The 12,348-nt window shown below is 39.2% G+C and overlaps 1 protein-coding gene across 6 annotated transcripts in view; it reads right to left on the minus strand.

Annotated features, from left to right (window-relative positions):
- Positions 1-12,348, minus strand: part of ELF2 (E74 like ETS transcription factor 2) — a 94,874-nt gene that overhangs the window by 62,011 nt on the left and 20,515 nt on the right. For all 6 annotated transcript variants that reach the window (XM_045576412.1, XM_036424821.2, XM_036424820.2 and 3 more), the window contains 2 exons: positions 11,851-11,935; positions 10,386-10,624 (listed from right to left, as the gene is read on the minus strand). Coding sequence is in view for 5 of the 6 variants with exons in the window: in XM_036424821.2 (XP_036280714.1) it covers positions 10,386-10,460 (75 nt within the window). In the remaining variant the exon portion in view is untranslated. The remainder of the gene's footprint in view (positions 1-10,385; positions 10,625-11,850; positions 11,936-12,348) is intronic.

The following is a 12,348-nucleotide window of genomic DNA, read 5'->3' on the forward strand; positions in this document are numbered from 1 at the left end:
GAACATATACACAGACAATCCTATTTAATAAAGAGAGAGTATGCTAATTGACCCTCACCCCATCGTAAATATGGCAGTGACCACGGCCAATAAAGAGGGAATATGCTGACTGTCCTGCCCTCAAAGATGGTGGTGCCCACAGCCAATAAGGAATATGCTAATTGACTGCCACACCCTCAAAGATGGCAGTACCCACAGCCACAAGATGGCAGCACCCAATCCCCTGTGCCCCACCAGGGCGCCTACTTCCAGAGTTCCCAGACCCTTCAGCCCACCAGCCGCCCAGGGCCAGCCTGAGGCGCAGGCAAACCTCGGATGGCAGCTGCCCAGGGCCACCCAAGGCTCAAGTAACCAGGACCAGCCAAGGCTTGCACAGTGGCAGCCGCAGCTGTGATGGGGCATCGCCTTCCCCTGATTGCTGGGTCACCTCCTGCCCCTGAGGGCTCCCGGACTGTGAGAGGGGGCAGGCCGGGCTGAGGGACCCCCCTTCTAGTGCATGAATTTTATTTTCTTTCTTTTTTTTAATATATTTTATTAATTTTTCACAGAGAAGAAGGGAGAAGGATAGAGAGCTAGAAACATTGATGAGAGAGATACATCGACCAGCTGCCTCCTGCACACCCCATCAGGGATGTGCCCGCAACCAATGAACATGCCCTTGACCGGAATCGAACCTGGGACCTTTCAGTCCGCAGACCGACGCTCTATCCACTGAGCCAAACCGGTTTCGGCTAGTGCATGAATTTTCATGCACCAAACCTCCACTAATACTAAAAAAAAAAACTATATGTTAAGTCAAAATAATGGTACCTCTGGGGACAGACAAGATAGAATATGAGAAAGGGACACTCTCAGTATTCTAAAATACTAGTGGTTTCTATTTTTTCACCTGAGTAATAGGTAATATGTATTCTGTTATTCCTAGACTGAAGCATATATATTTTTTTATCAAACATTTCACACAAAAATCCTATAGAATAAGAGATTAATATGCTAAATGTCCAGTCATCCATTCAACAAATCGAAGTGTAATATGCTAATGATACCCTAAGGCTGCTCAACTGCTCACTATGACATGCACTGACCACCAGGGAGCAGATGCTCCGACCAGTAGGTTAGCTTGTTGCTGGGGTCTGGCCAATCAGGACTGAGTGAGACAGGCCAGATATGCCCTGGAGCCCTTCCACAGTCCCTCCCTGGCTGGCCAACCTCCCGCTTCTCTCCCTAGTCCCCATCGTGCACTGGTGGGGTCCCTCGGCCTGGCTTGCACCCTCTCGCAATCCAGGACCCCTTAGGGGATGTTGGAGAGCTGGTTTTGGCCTGATCCCACAGGCTAGGCCAAGGAACCCCACTGGTGCACAAATTCGTGCACCAGGCCTCTAGTTTTTAAATAAATTACATAACAAGGATACAGCAAATAAAAAAAAAGAAAGTACATGTTGGCCTGGCTGGTAGGGCTAAGTGGTTGTCAACCCATGAAACAGGAGGTCATGTTTCAATTTCTGGTCAAGGCACATGCCTGGGCTACGGGCTCGATCCCCAGTAGGGGCCGGGGAGGGGACGGCCAGTCCAACTCTGTATAAGGTGAAAAATACAAGTCCAATGTTTGCCATTCAAAAATATTCTTTCCCGCCAAAACCGGTTTGGCTCAGTGGATAGAGTGTCGGCCTGCAAACAGAAAAGTCCCAGGTTCAATTCCAGTCAAGGGCATGTACCTTGGTTGCGGGCACATCCCCAGTAGGGGGTGTGCAAGAGGCAGCTGATCAATGATTCTCTCTCATCGATGTTTCTAACTATCCCTCTCTCTTCCTCTCTGTAAAAAATCAATAAAATATATATTTTTAAAAATATATACTATATATTCTTTCCCACAAATTGAATATAGTAACAGTTGAATCATCATGCCTCTTGCTCAGCTTTATAACCACAGCCTGCCTAAAGGCAGCACCACCCAGCTGGAAGATAGCAGTTAATGAGGAGCATGGGCTAGGTAATACTGGAAGATGACATGAGGTCTCCACTCATTGGAAACTCAGAAAACAGCATCTTAAGTAGCAGCTGAACTAGTATTAACACAAACAGTGAAAATTTTATAATCCAAGGGACTTATAACTTCTTTCATTCCTCTTGAATAGCATCTATACTAATAGAGGAATATGCAAATTGTCCAGGATGTCATTACAGTAACAACCAAACAGCAGGCTGCTTGGGGCAACAAGGCCAGCAGGAGGGTTAGTGACGGACCAAAAACTGAACAGCAGGCTGCATGGGGCAAGCAGGCCAGCCAAGGGGTGAGGGATGACCAAATGACTTAGCAGCAGGCTGCATGGGGTGACCAGGCTGGAGGGGGAGGGCTGTTGGGGGCAACCAGGCTGGCAAGAAATGGCAGTTAGAGTGACCCAGCCTACAAGGGAGGGCAGTTGAGGGCCATCAGGCTGGCAGAGGAGGGCAGTTGGGGGTGATCAGGCTGGCAAGGGAGCAGTTAGGTGTCAATCAGGCCAACAGGGGAGTGGTTAGGGGTGATCAGGCTGGCAGGCAGGCAAGCAGTTGGGAGCCAGCAGTCCCGGATTATGAGAGGGATGTCCAACTTTCCTCAGGGATCAGGCCTAAACCAGCAAACATCCCCCAAGGGGTTCCAGATTGGAGAGGGTGCAAGCCAGACTGAACACCCCCACCTCCAGGCATGAATTTCGTGCACCAGGTCCCTAGTATTTAATAGTAAAGTTAAATTATATTGTGAACTACCCATCCCCACTCTACCCGTAGAAAATAAGTCAAATTTTCTAAACCATGAAATACTTGAGGACTAGAATTCTGTAGGAGGCCAATAATCTCTTCACAACCAATTAGGATTCTGAGCCAACTCTTCTCTTTGTTTTAATGTTTCAATGGTTGTTTCCATTTATACCTAAAAAGCACCAAAAAGAATTTTTTTTTTTAATTCAGCCTGGCAGGGTAGTTCAGTTGTTTGGAACCTTTCTCTGTACATCAAAAGGTTATGGTCGAAACTGGTTTGGCTCAGTGGATAGAGCGTCGGCTTGTGGACTGAAAGGTCCCAGGTTCAATTCCGGTCAAGGGCATGTACCTTGGTTGCGGGCACATCCCCATTAGGGGGTGTGCAGGAGGCAGCCGATCAGTGTTTTTCTCTTATGGACATTTCTAACTCTCTATCCCTCTCCCTCCCTCTCTGTAAAAAAACAATAAAATAAATATATTTTTAAAAAGGTTGTGGATCCACTGAGCCAAAACAGCTAAGGCCATATGGAGTTTCTATTGCTCTCTTCAAATTCACTGGTCCTTCTGTTTGAAGTACCTAATCTATTTTTAATCCTATTCAGTGAATTTTTCTGTTCAGATAATATTTCATTTCTGGAAGTTTCAGTTGGTTCTTTTGTCTTTTATACCTCTCCTCTGAGGTTCATGTTTTAACTTCTTTTAAATTCTTACTAAACCTATTATCTTAATTTTTTTAATTAAATTTATTGGGGTAACATTGGTAAGATTACATACGTTTCAGTTGCAGATTTCTGACACATGATCTGTATATTGCATAGTGTACCCACCACCCAAAGTCAAATCATCTTCTGTCACCATATAGTTGGCCACAATGGAAAACTGCATGGTGGTTCTTCAAAAAAATGGTAATGGCTCCCTCAGGTCTTCCTTTCCAAGATGACAGAGAAAAGATAAAACGTTCGTGCCCTAAAAGGCCAAGGCATGTGCAGCCTATTCATTGCACCAATTGCGCTGGGTGCGTTCCCAAGGACAAGGCCATTAAAAAGTTTGTCATTCGATGCCGAAACCGGTCTGGCTCAGTGGATAGAGCGTCAGCCTGTGGACTGAGGGGTCCCAGGTTCGATTCCGGTCAAGGGCATGTACCTTGGTTGCGGTCACATCCCCGGTGGGGGATGTGCAGGAGGCAGCTGATTGATGATTCTCTCTCATCGATGTTTCTAACTCTCTATCCCTCTCTCTTCCTCTCTGTAAGAAATCAATAAAATATATTTAAAAAAAAAAAAAAAAGTTTGTCATTCGAACATAGTAGAGGCCGCAGCCATTAGGGACATCTCCGAAGCAAGTGTCTTAGACGCCTATGTGTTTCCCAAGCTGTATGTGAAGCTGCATGACTGTGTGAGCTGGGCCATTCACAGCAAGGTAGTCAGAAATTGTTCTCATGAAGCCCGGGAGGACCGAACACCCCCACCCCGATTTAGGTTTGCGGGTGCTGCCCCACCACCTCCACCGAAGCCCATGTAAGGAGCTAAATCTTTAAAGAGTGAAGAAAAGTTCTCTGGGGGGAAAATAAATAGAAATTGTACTTTAAAAAATTATAATAAAGTTACCATCTGACCCAACAATCCCTCTCCTAGGTGTCTATCTGAAAAACTTCTTTTAACTTCCTGAGCATATTTAAAATAGCTGTTCTGAAGTCTTACCTGTTAATTTCATCATCCCTATCTTGTTTGTTGTCATTAAGTTTTTTCTCTCCAAGTTATAGATTTTATGCCAGCTCCTTTGCATTTAACATGGGTGGGTGCTGAATATGCAGATTTTACGAAGTTGGGTTCTACTTTTGTTGTCTTATTTTAATATTTACTAGGGCAGATACTTATGGATCAGCTTTCCAGGCCTATTTTTAAACTTTTTAGGGCAAGTTTGGAGTACCCTTTGTTGTAGAGCTGCTGTAGCCTGACCATAAGGCATGACTTCTAGAGTCTCTCATGAATGTCCTGGGTTCTCCTCTCTCCTTTAACTGAAACTCTAGCTTCTCCCACCACTGAGTGAACGCTATAGATTTTTCAGTAATTCATTGAATTTACACATGTTCTGGTCATTTTTTGCCTGGCTTCACAGAACTACATACTACACCTGGGCATTTCACTCAGCTAAAGACTAGGGCAGAGTTCTGATATTCTTCCTCTGATACTCTGTCCCTGAAATTAGTTGTGTTAGCCTCTCCAAATTCCGAATTTTGTTTCTTCAATTCAGTGAGACTGTCACACTCTGCTTGGATCCTTCCTCCTACACTGTGGTCCAGAAAGTGCCCCAAGCAATAAGGCAGTACAATCGGACCTTCTCTTCTCTCAGAAAGCAGGCCTGCGCTGTCTGGGCTCTAAGTGTCTTAGTTCTTTCAGACTGCTATTACAAAACACCAGACACTGGGTGACTTTATTGCTCACAGATGTGGAGGCTGAAAGTCCAAGTTCAGGGTGCCAGTGGGACACTTCTGGGTCAGAGTTATTATTATTTCCCTACACAGCAGAAGCAGAGATCTCTTTGGAGCCTTTTATTAAGAGAACTAATCCCATTCATAAGGATTCCTCCCTCATGACCTCATCATTGCCTAAAGGCCCTACCTCCTAATACTATCACCATTCAAGATTAGGATTCAACATATGAATTTTGGAAGGATATAAAACATTCAGACCATAGCACCCAATGTTTCAAAAACAGTGGTTTCATATATTTTGTTAATTTTCCTTGTTGTTTATGGTAGAAGAACAATCTAGTCTCTTATTCCATCACAATATAAAGTGAAAAAATGCCCAATTCCACCCTGGCTGGTGTGGTTCAATGGTTGAAGCGTCAACCCACGCACCCAAGTGTCGCAGGTTCAATTCCCAGTCAAGGGCACATATCTGGGCTGCAGGTTCCAACCCTGACCTGGGTCAAGGTGCATGCAGGAGGCAACTAATTGATGTCTCTCTCTCACATTAATGTCTCTGTCGCTGTCTCTGTCGCTGTCTCTTTCTCTTTCTCCCTCTCTCTCTCTCTCTCTCTCTCTCTCTCTCTCTCTCTCTCTCTCTCCCTCCCTCCCTCCCCCCCCCCCCCCCCCCCCCCCCCACCTTCCATTCTCTCTAGAAATAATGAAAAAAATATCCTCACTGCTTGGGTGAGGAAAAAAAAAGCCCAATCCTGTTTGTTTGGAACCAGATGTCCACTGGACCTTATATTCACTGTTTTTAGATTTATATTTAAATCTCCCCCGCACTGCACTAATTCTATATTTCTGTGAAACCTATTTCTGCATGTTCACTCTCCCATGCAATCATTAGATATAATTAACTTTCCCCAAAGTTGCCCTAACATTTGATGAAGATGGTATTAAATATACAAATTAATTGAAGGAAATGGATGTCCTCAACACTGACTCTCCCATCTCTCTTATAACAGTATAAAGTATAGCTGCTTATTAAAGTCTTCTTTCATGTACTTCAGTATCAATAATTTTCCTCAAATAAACCCCATATATTTTTTATACTTGTTCCTCAATATTTTATATTTTTGGTTAATTTTGTGTTTTTTTTTTAAATATATTTTATTGATTTCTTACAGAGAGGAGAGAGGGATAGAGAGCTAGAAACGTCGATGAGAGAGAAACATCGACCAGCTGCCTCCTGCAGACCCCCCACCGGGGATGTGCCCGCAACCAATGTACATGCCCTTGACTGGAATCGAACCTGGGACCTCTCAGTCCACAGACAGACGCTCTACCACTGAGCCAAACCCGTTTCGGCTATTTTTGGTTAATTTTCTGAAAGGGATCATATTGTCCATGATCTTTTATAACTAATTATAGTCCTTACAAAAGTAAGCTAAATATTTTTGTGTTAATTTTGTATCTGCCAACTTTTATTAGCTCTAATGGGTTTCCATGGTTTCCCTCTGGTTTTCCCAGGTAGCCATTCATATTCCCTACAAATAATAATTTGGTCTTCTTTATAATATTTATATCTTTTTTGCCTGCTTGCAGGAAAATATTAAATAATAGTAATGATACTACCTACACTTATCTTCTTTCCAATTTTAAAGAAAATAATTTAGTTCTTCACCATTAAACAGGATTCTGGCTGTTGATTTGTAACAGTTATTTTTTATAATGTTAAGAAAGTATACACCTATACTTATAGTATTAAGTTTTTATCAGGAGTGTATATAGAATTTCATAAAATCCCATTTCATTAAGTATTTTATTCCTACTAACATATCATATGTCATGTCACATTAGTAGAGAGATACAGTAATGGTTTTCTTAATACTGAGTTATCCTTGTATATCTAAATCCTCTTTGGTAACTAGACTTTTAATATATAATTGCATTTTGTATATTTATTACTATTTTTTGTGATTTTTACATCTACACTCATAAATTGGTAATTTACTTTTGTGGTATCTTTGTCAGAACAGGACTGTCCTAATTTTATAAAATGTATTACTTTTACAGTAAGAAATTAAGTTATAGCCGAAACCAGTTTGGCTCAGCGGTAGAGCATTGGTCTGCGGACTGAAAGGTCCCAGGTTCAATTCCGGTCCAGGGCATGTACGTTGGTTGTGGGCACATCCCCGGAAGGGGGTGTGCAAGAGGCAACTGGTCGATGTTTCTCTCTCATCGACGTTTCTAGCTCTCTCTCTCTCTCCCTTCCTGTCTGTAAAAAATCAATAAAATATATTAAAAAAAAAAAAAGAAAGTTATAAAAATAAGGCCTAAACATGTATTAATAACTCTCCAAATACCTACTACTTTTGTTTGGCCAACTACTATTTTTTAAACTTTATTTTTCAATTATAATTGACATACAATATTATATTAGTTTCAGGTATCAATACAGTACCCACCATTTTTTATACATTTATTTTTTCTTCAGATTGGAGTTATGATTATAGGATCTTGAAGGTCATTTTTTTCCATCCACCCTACATTTTACAGTATGGATATTATATATTAGTATATATTATAGATATATTCCTGAAAAATTGCTTGTAAGATAAAAATGTATCTTTCAGCCCTAGCCAGTTTAGCTCAGTGGATAGAGCATCGACCTGCGGACTGAAGGGTCTCATCAAGGGTTCAATTCCAGATAAGGGCACATGCCCAGGTTATGGGCTCCATCCCCAGTAGGGGGCGTGCAGGAGGCAGCCAATCAATGATTCACTCACATCATTGATGTTTCTCTCTCTCTCCCTCTCCCTTCCTGTCTGAAATCAATAAAATTATATTTCTAAAAAAAAAAAATTATCTTTCAAATGTCACTATCTCCAAAACTCCCTTTGTAAAATGAGAATATTTTCCAGATATTAATGGCTTTTCTTTCTTCCTGGTATTCTCTTTCCCCAGATGTTTGTATTGTTCAATCCCTTTATTTAACTCTAACTAAAATACCACCTCTTTAGAGAAGCCTTCCCTGACCACCCTAATTAAAATATACTCTACCACCTCTCCATCCATCTCTAGTCCTCATTTATTTTCATAGCCATTCTGAAGTATTTTATCCCTAATGCCTAGAAAATTACTTGACACAGGTAAGTGGTCAATTAATATTTGTTGAAGAGCCAAGACCGGTTTGGCTCAATGGATAGAGCGTCGGCTTGGGGACTGAAGGGTCCCCGGTTCGATTCCGGTCAAGGGCATGTACCTTGGTTGCGGGCATATCCCCAGTGGGGGGGGGTGCAAGAGGCAGCTGATCGATGACTCTCTCTCATCGATGTTTCTAACTCTCTATCTCTCTCCCTTCCTCTCTGTACAAAATCAATAAAAATATATTAAAAAATATATGTATTTGTTGAAGAAAACATTCCCTAAGAACAGTTTACCCCACTCTGGTGTAATACTACTTAATATGCTCGTGACCACCCTGTAAGGCTACCACATAAACCATTAGTCAAAAATACCTTGGTAAAAATTACTACATTTACCAGATTCTCTCTTATAATTAGTTCTCTAAGCCAAGATCACCTGGGATTCCATGTAAAGGAAGAAAAGTATGAGTCTTCCTTATATTCATATGGAAATAAACTATTGTATTCTTTTCCACAGTGACGGTACCCAATCAGCACAAGGTAAATATATTCTGCCTATTATTGTCAGCATCTCTCTTCATACGGTTAAATACCAACAAAGAAACGCTATAATACAAAAAGAAAGCTCTTAAAGCAGCAGCAATAAATGGTTTGGGTGATATGGATGGAAATCCCCCAGATCCCTGATCTCTGGTGAATCAACCCTGAAAGTGATCCTACAGAAAGTAAATCTTCAAGGAAGAAGTAAACATTGATCACAAGAATAAAGTATGTTCTATAGCTGTGACTTCCCTTAATGGACTCTGAACTAGTTTTAGATTCTTTTTTTTTTTTTTTTTTTTTTACAGAGAGGAAGGGAGAGAGATAGAGAGCTAGAAACGTCGATGAGAGAGAAACATCGACCAGCTGCCTCCTACACACCCCACACCAAGGATGTGCCCACAACCAATGTACATGCCCTTGACCGGAATCGAACCTGGGACCTTTCAGTCTGCAGACCGACGACGCTCTACCACTGAGCCAAACCGGCTTTGGCAACTTTTAGATTCTTATACGACAGGAGCATCTGAGTTACCAAGTCCATTGAGAACCAAGGAAAAATAGTAAGCTTCGCTTTATCTCCTTCCCACTGCTATCTTAGAAGATTGACAGACACCAAGCAAGACACCAGGCAAGCAAGAAAAAGACCCCAGATTGCAGAACACACAGCCTGATGCCCTAACTTGTTTCTAAGTCATGTCACTATACCACTATGCTAGTACTGAGTACCAATAACAGCAGTATCTTTCAAAGACTATAGAGAGAAAAAATTTTCTAAACATAGTAGTAAACTCTCCATTTTCCCACCTCATGTCTGACCAAATATTTATCCATTAGTGTCCATTTCACCTCATTATTCTATTTTAATTTAGCTCCTTCCCATTGGTGGGAACAGAAGCCAGGCCTGGAAGTTCTTGTATTTCTGGTACTATATTTTTCTATTCCCATCTCTGATTACTTAATGCCATCAATAACATGAAAATAACCAAAAATGCTAATAAATAATGTAAAAAATTCTACATGTATAAAATTTCAAAACCTAAATTTCTTTACTGATTTACAAATTATCTAAAGTCTTAAATACACACATATAGATGTATATATATATATTAGATTAAAATATAATGGATCCTCACACTGAATTAGATATAACAAAAAAATGACAACACCAAAGATGACAACTAAAGGAGATACAAAATTATAATTTAAGATTAATTTAATTTAGGTATAGTATATACCTATAGACTCTATAATACAAAACAATAAATTTTTAAATCTCTCTCAACTAATACTACAGTATTCTCTCTTTCAATTTTTTTCTCCCACTTCATTCCAACACATGCATGTTCCAACAATTCAGGTGAGTCCAGCAGTACATTCCGTCAACCTTCTATTGCTTAAATTATATAAAGACACATGATGTGTACATGTACAATTTCAATCATACATTTCTATTCTCAAAAACCTGTTTCTCATTAATTTCAAAACTAAGATTACGCATTGAAATCTATGAACAAAACAGTAACATAATACATTGGATGCCTAACCTCTTGATTCTCTATTCCACTGCTGGAAAGCTCCAAAACAGAACCTCCTCCACTGTCAACCACAGCTGATGTCATTGTATATTCCCTGAGGAAGCTTGAAACACTATTAACCAGTGCAATTAAAGGTTCATGGATGATTGCCAGTGTTAAAGGTTTGCATTATCATATCTTAAAAGTCAATAGAAGAATGGAGATGATGTCCAGAAATCCAGTCTTCTAAAGATGATTAACCAGAGAGCCTAAAAAGAGGAAGAATTTTGAAAAGTTATTAAAAATTTATAGGAAAGATATAAAGCACAACCTATTTTGCAATCTAATTTTTAACATTTGTATAAATTAAAAGGAGATATGCTTATACAGCCCTGTGTCAAAAGAGGGCAGTAATGAGCATTCTACTTTTTAGCATTGCTAAGTTCACTGAAATTAAGTTCTTACCAAGCTACTGAACATTCATGACATGATATTTATATTCTAAGAGATAAAATGTTCTAACTTTCTATCTTTATGAAAGTGTTCTCTTATTTCTGAAATGTTTTCATAGATATTTTAAAAATCTTTTATGCATGAAGACATGAAATGTGCTGGATCGAGACAACTTCTAAAATGATTTGCCTATATGACAAAATCAAAAGATTTATTGGTTTGTAAATATTTTACTGTTCTTCTTTGGCTCATTTAGGTTATTTATCTGAATAATTAGAACTGTCTTTTACTATGGCAGCAATCTAATTTGTGGTCACATTTTGAATACTTTACAAGAACTACAAAACAGATTAATTTGAGTAGCTTGTACTTTCTAAGAGAGTAGTTTGAAAATAAACTAGTGAAATCACTTGGAATACCTTAAATATTACTTTATTATTCTTTCCTCAGTAATTTTTTTGCTATTGGTTCAATATGCAATACAGCAAATAGTTTCAAGTAAACATAATTCAGTTTTCCTCAGTAGGAATGAATTTCAGTATGTACACCATCTAGACTTATGCATTAGATTATTCCTAAAAAGTTACACTTTATTTGATTTTGTGAATGTTAAATTTTTCATAGAGAAATTACAGAGATTATAGGATTTTATCATATAAAAATTAAAAAATGCAGCAAAAACTATAAAGAGAAAACAAATTTCTAATAAATCATTCCATTAACATTATATCCTCTATTTAAGTTTACTGGTACCATAGAAATGTGGAAATAATGAACTATTTCCATAAACTCCTACAAGCAAAAGAAATATCTGGGGGAGGGGGAGAGACAAAAATGTCACCTCATTATTTAAGACCATTCAGTACTACTATCTCCTTTTTTATCTTATCAACAGAAACGAATTATTTGTATCTTAATAAAAGAAATAAAAATCCATAGCCCCACACACTGAAGCTCACCATTATCATTTAAAGTAATGACTATTTTCAGTTTCTGTTTTCTAAACATATAGATAATAACAACATAAATAAATTTTACTTACAATTTGAATGTTAGGTAGTCTAAGCATCCTTCACTATTTTCACAACTTGGCAAGAGCTAAAACATAAACCAGCAGTTCTCTGGAACTAATAGTGGGGGGGAGGGAAGGGAGAGACAGTATTAATATAATTCTGTTAAAAATATTTTTCCCAAATTAAGTATAATTCAGACAGTATGTACTTATTACAAACCATCTCCAAAGCCTTATGATACATATAATAATAAATCCTTTCTAGAGTATTGAGAAATGAGGTTTTTACCAAACTTAAAATTGCAAGTCACTACTAAATAACAATTACTAAGTAAGGACAGATTCAACATATACAGTCTATGCCCCATATTAGGGCTTATATTTCAAGTGGCTGCAGGATATAATCTCTGATCCCCAGGTTTTTAAAAACTAACCCAAAAAACTACTATAAAGCAATGTTGATGATATATTATTGCCTATTAAGTCACCTTCCTCCAGCACTCTCACCCTCCAAATGTACATTCCAGA

Source organism: Pipistrellus kuhlii, unplaced genomic scaffold (genome assembly GCF_014108245.1).
Source record: "Pipistrellus kuhlii isolate mPipKuh1 unplaced genomic scaffold, mPipKuh1.p scaffold_m20_p_8, whole genome shotgun sequence".
Lineage (NCBI taxonomy): Eukaryota > Metazoa > Chordata > Mammalia > Chiroptera > Vespertilionidae > Pipistrellus > Pipistrellus kuhlii.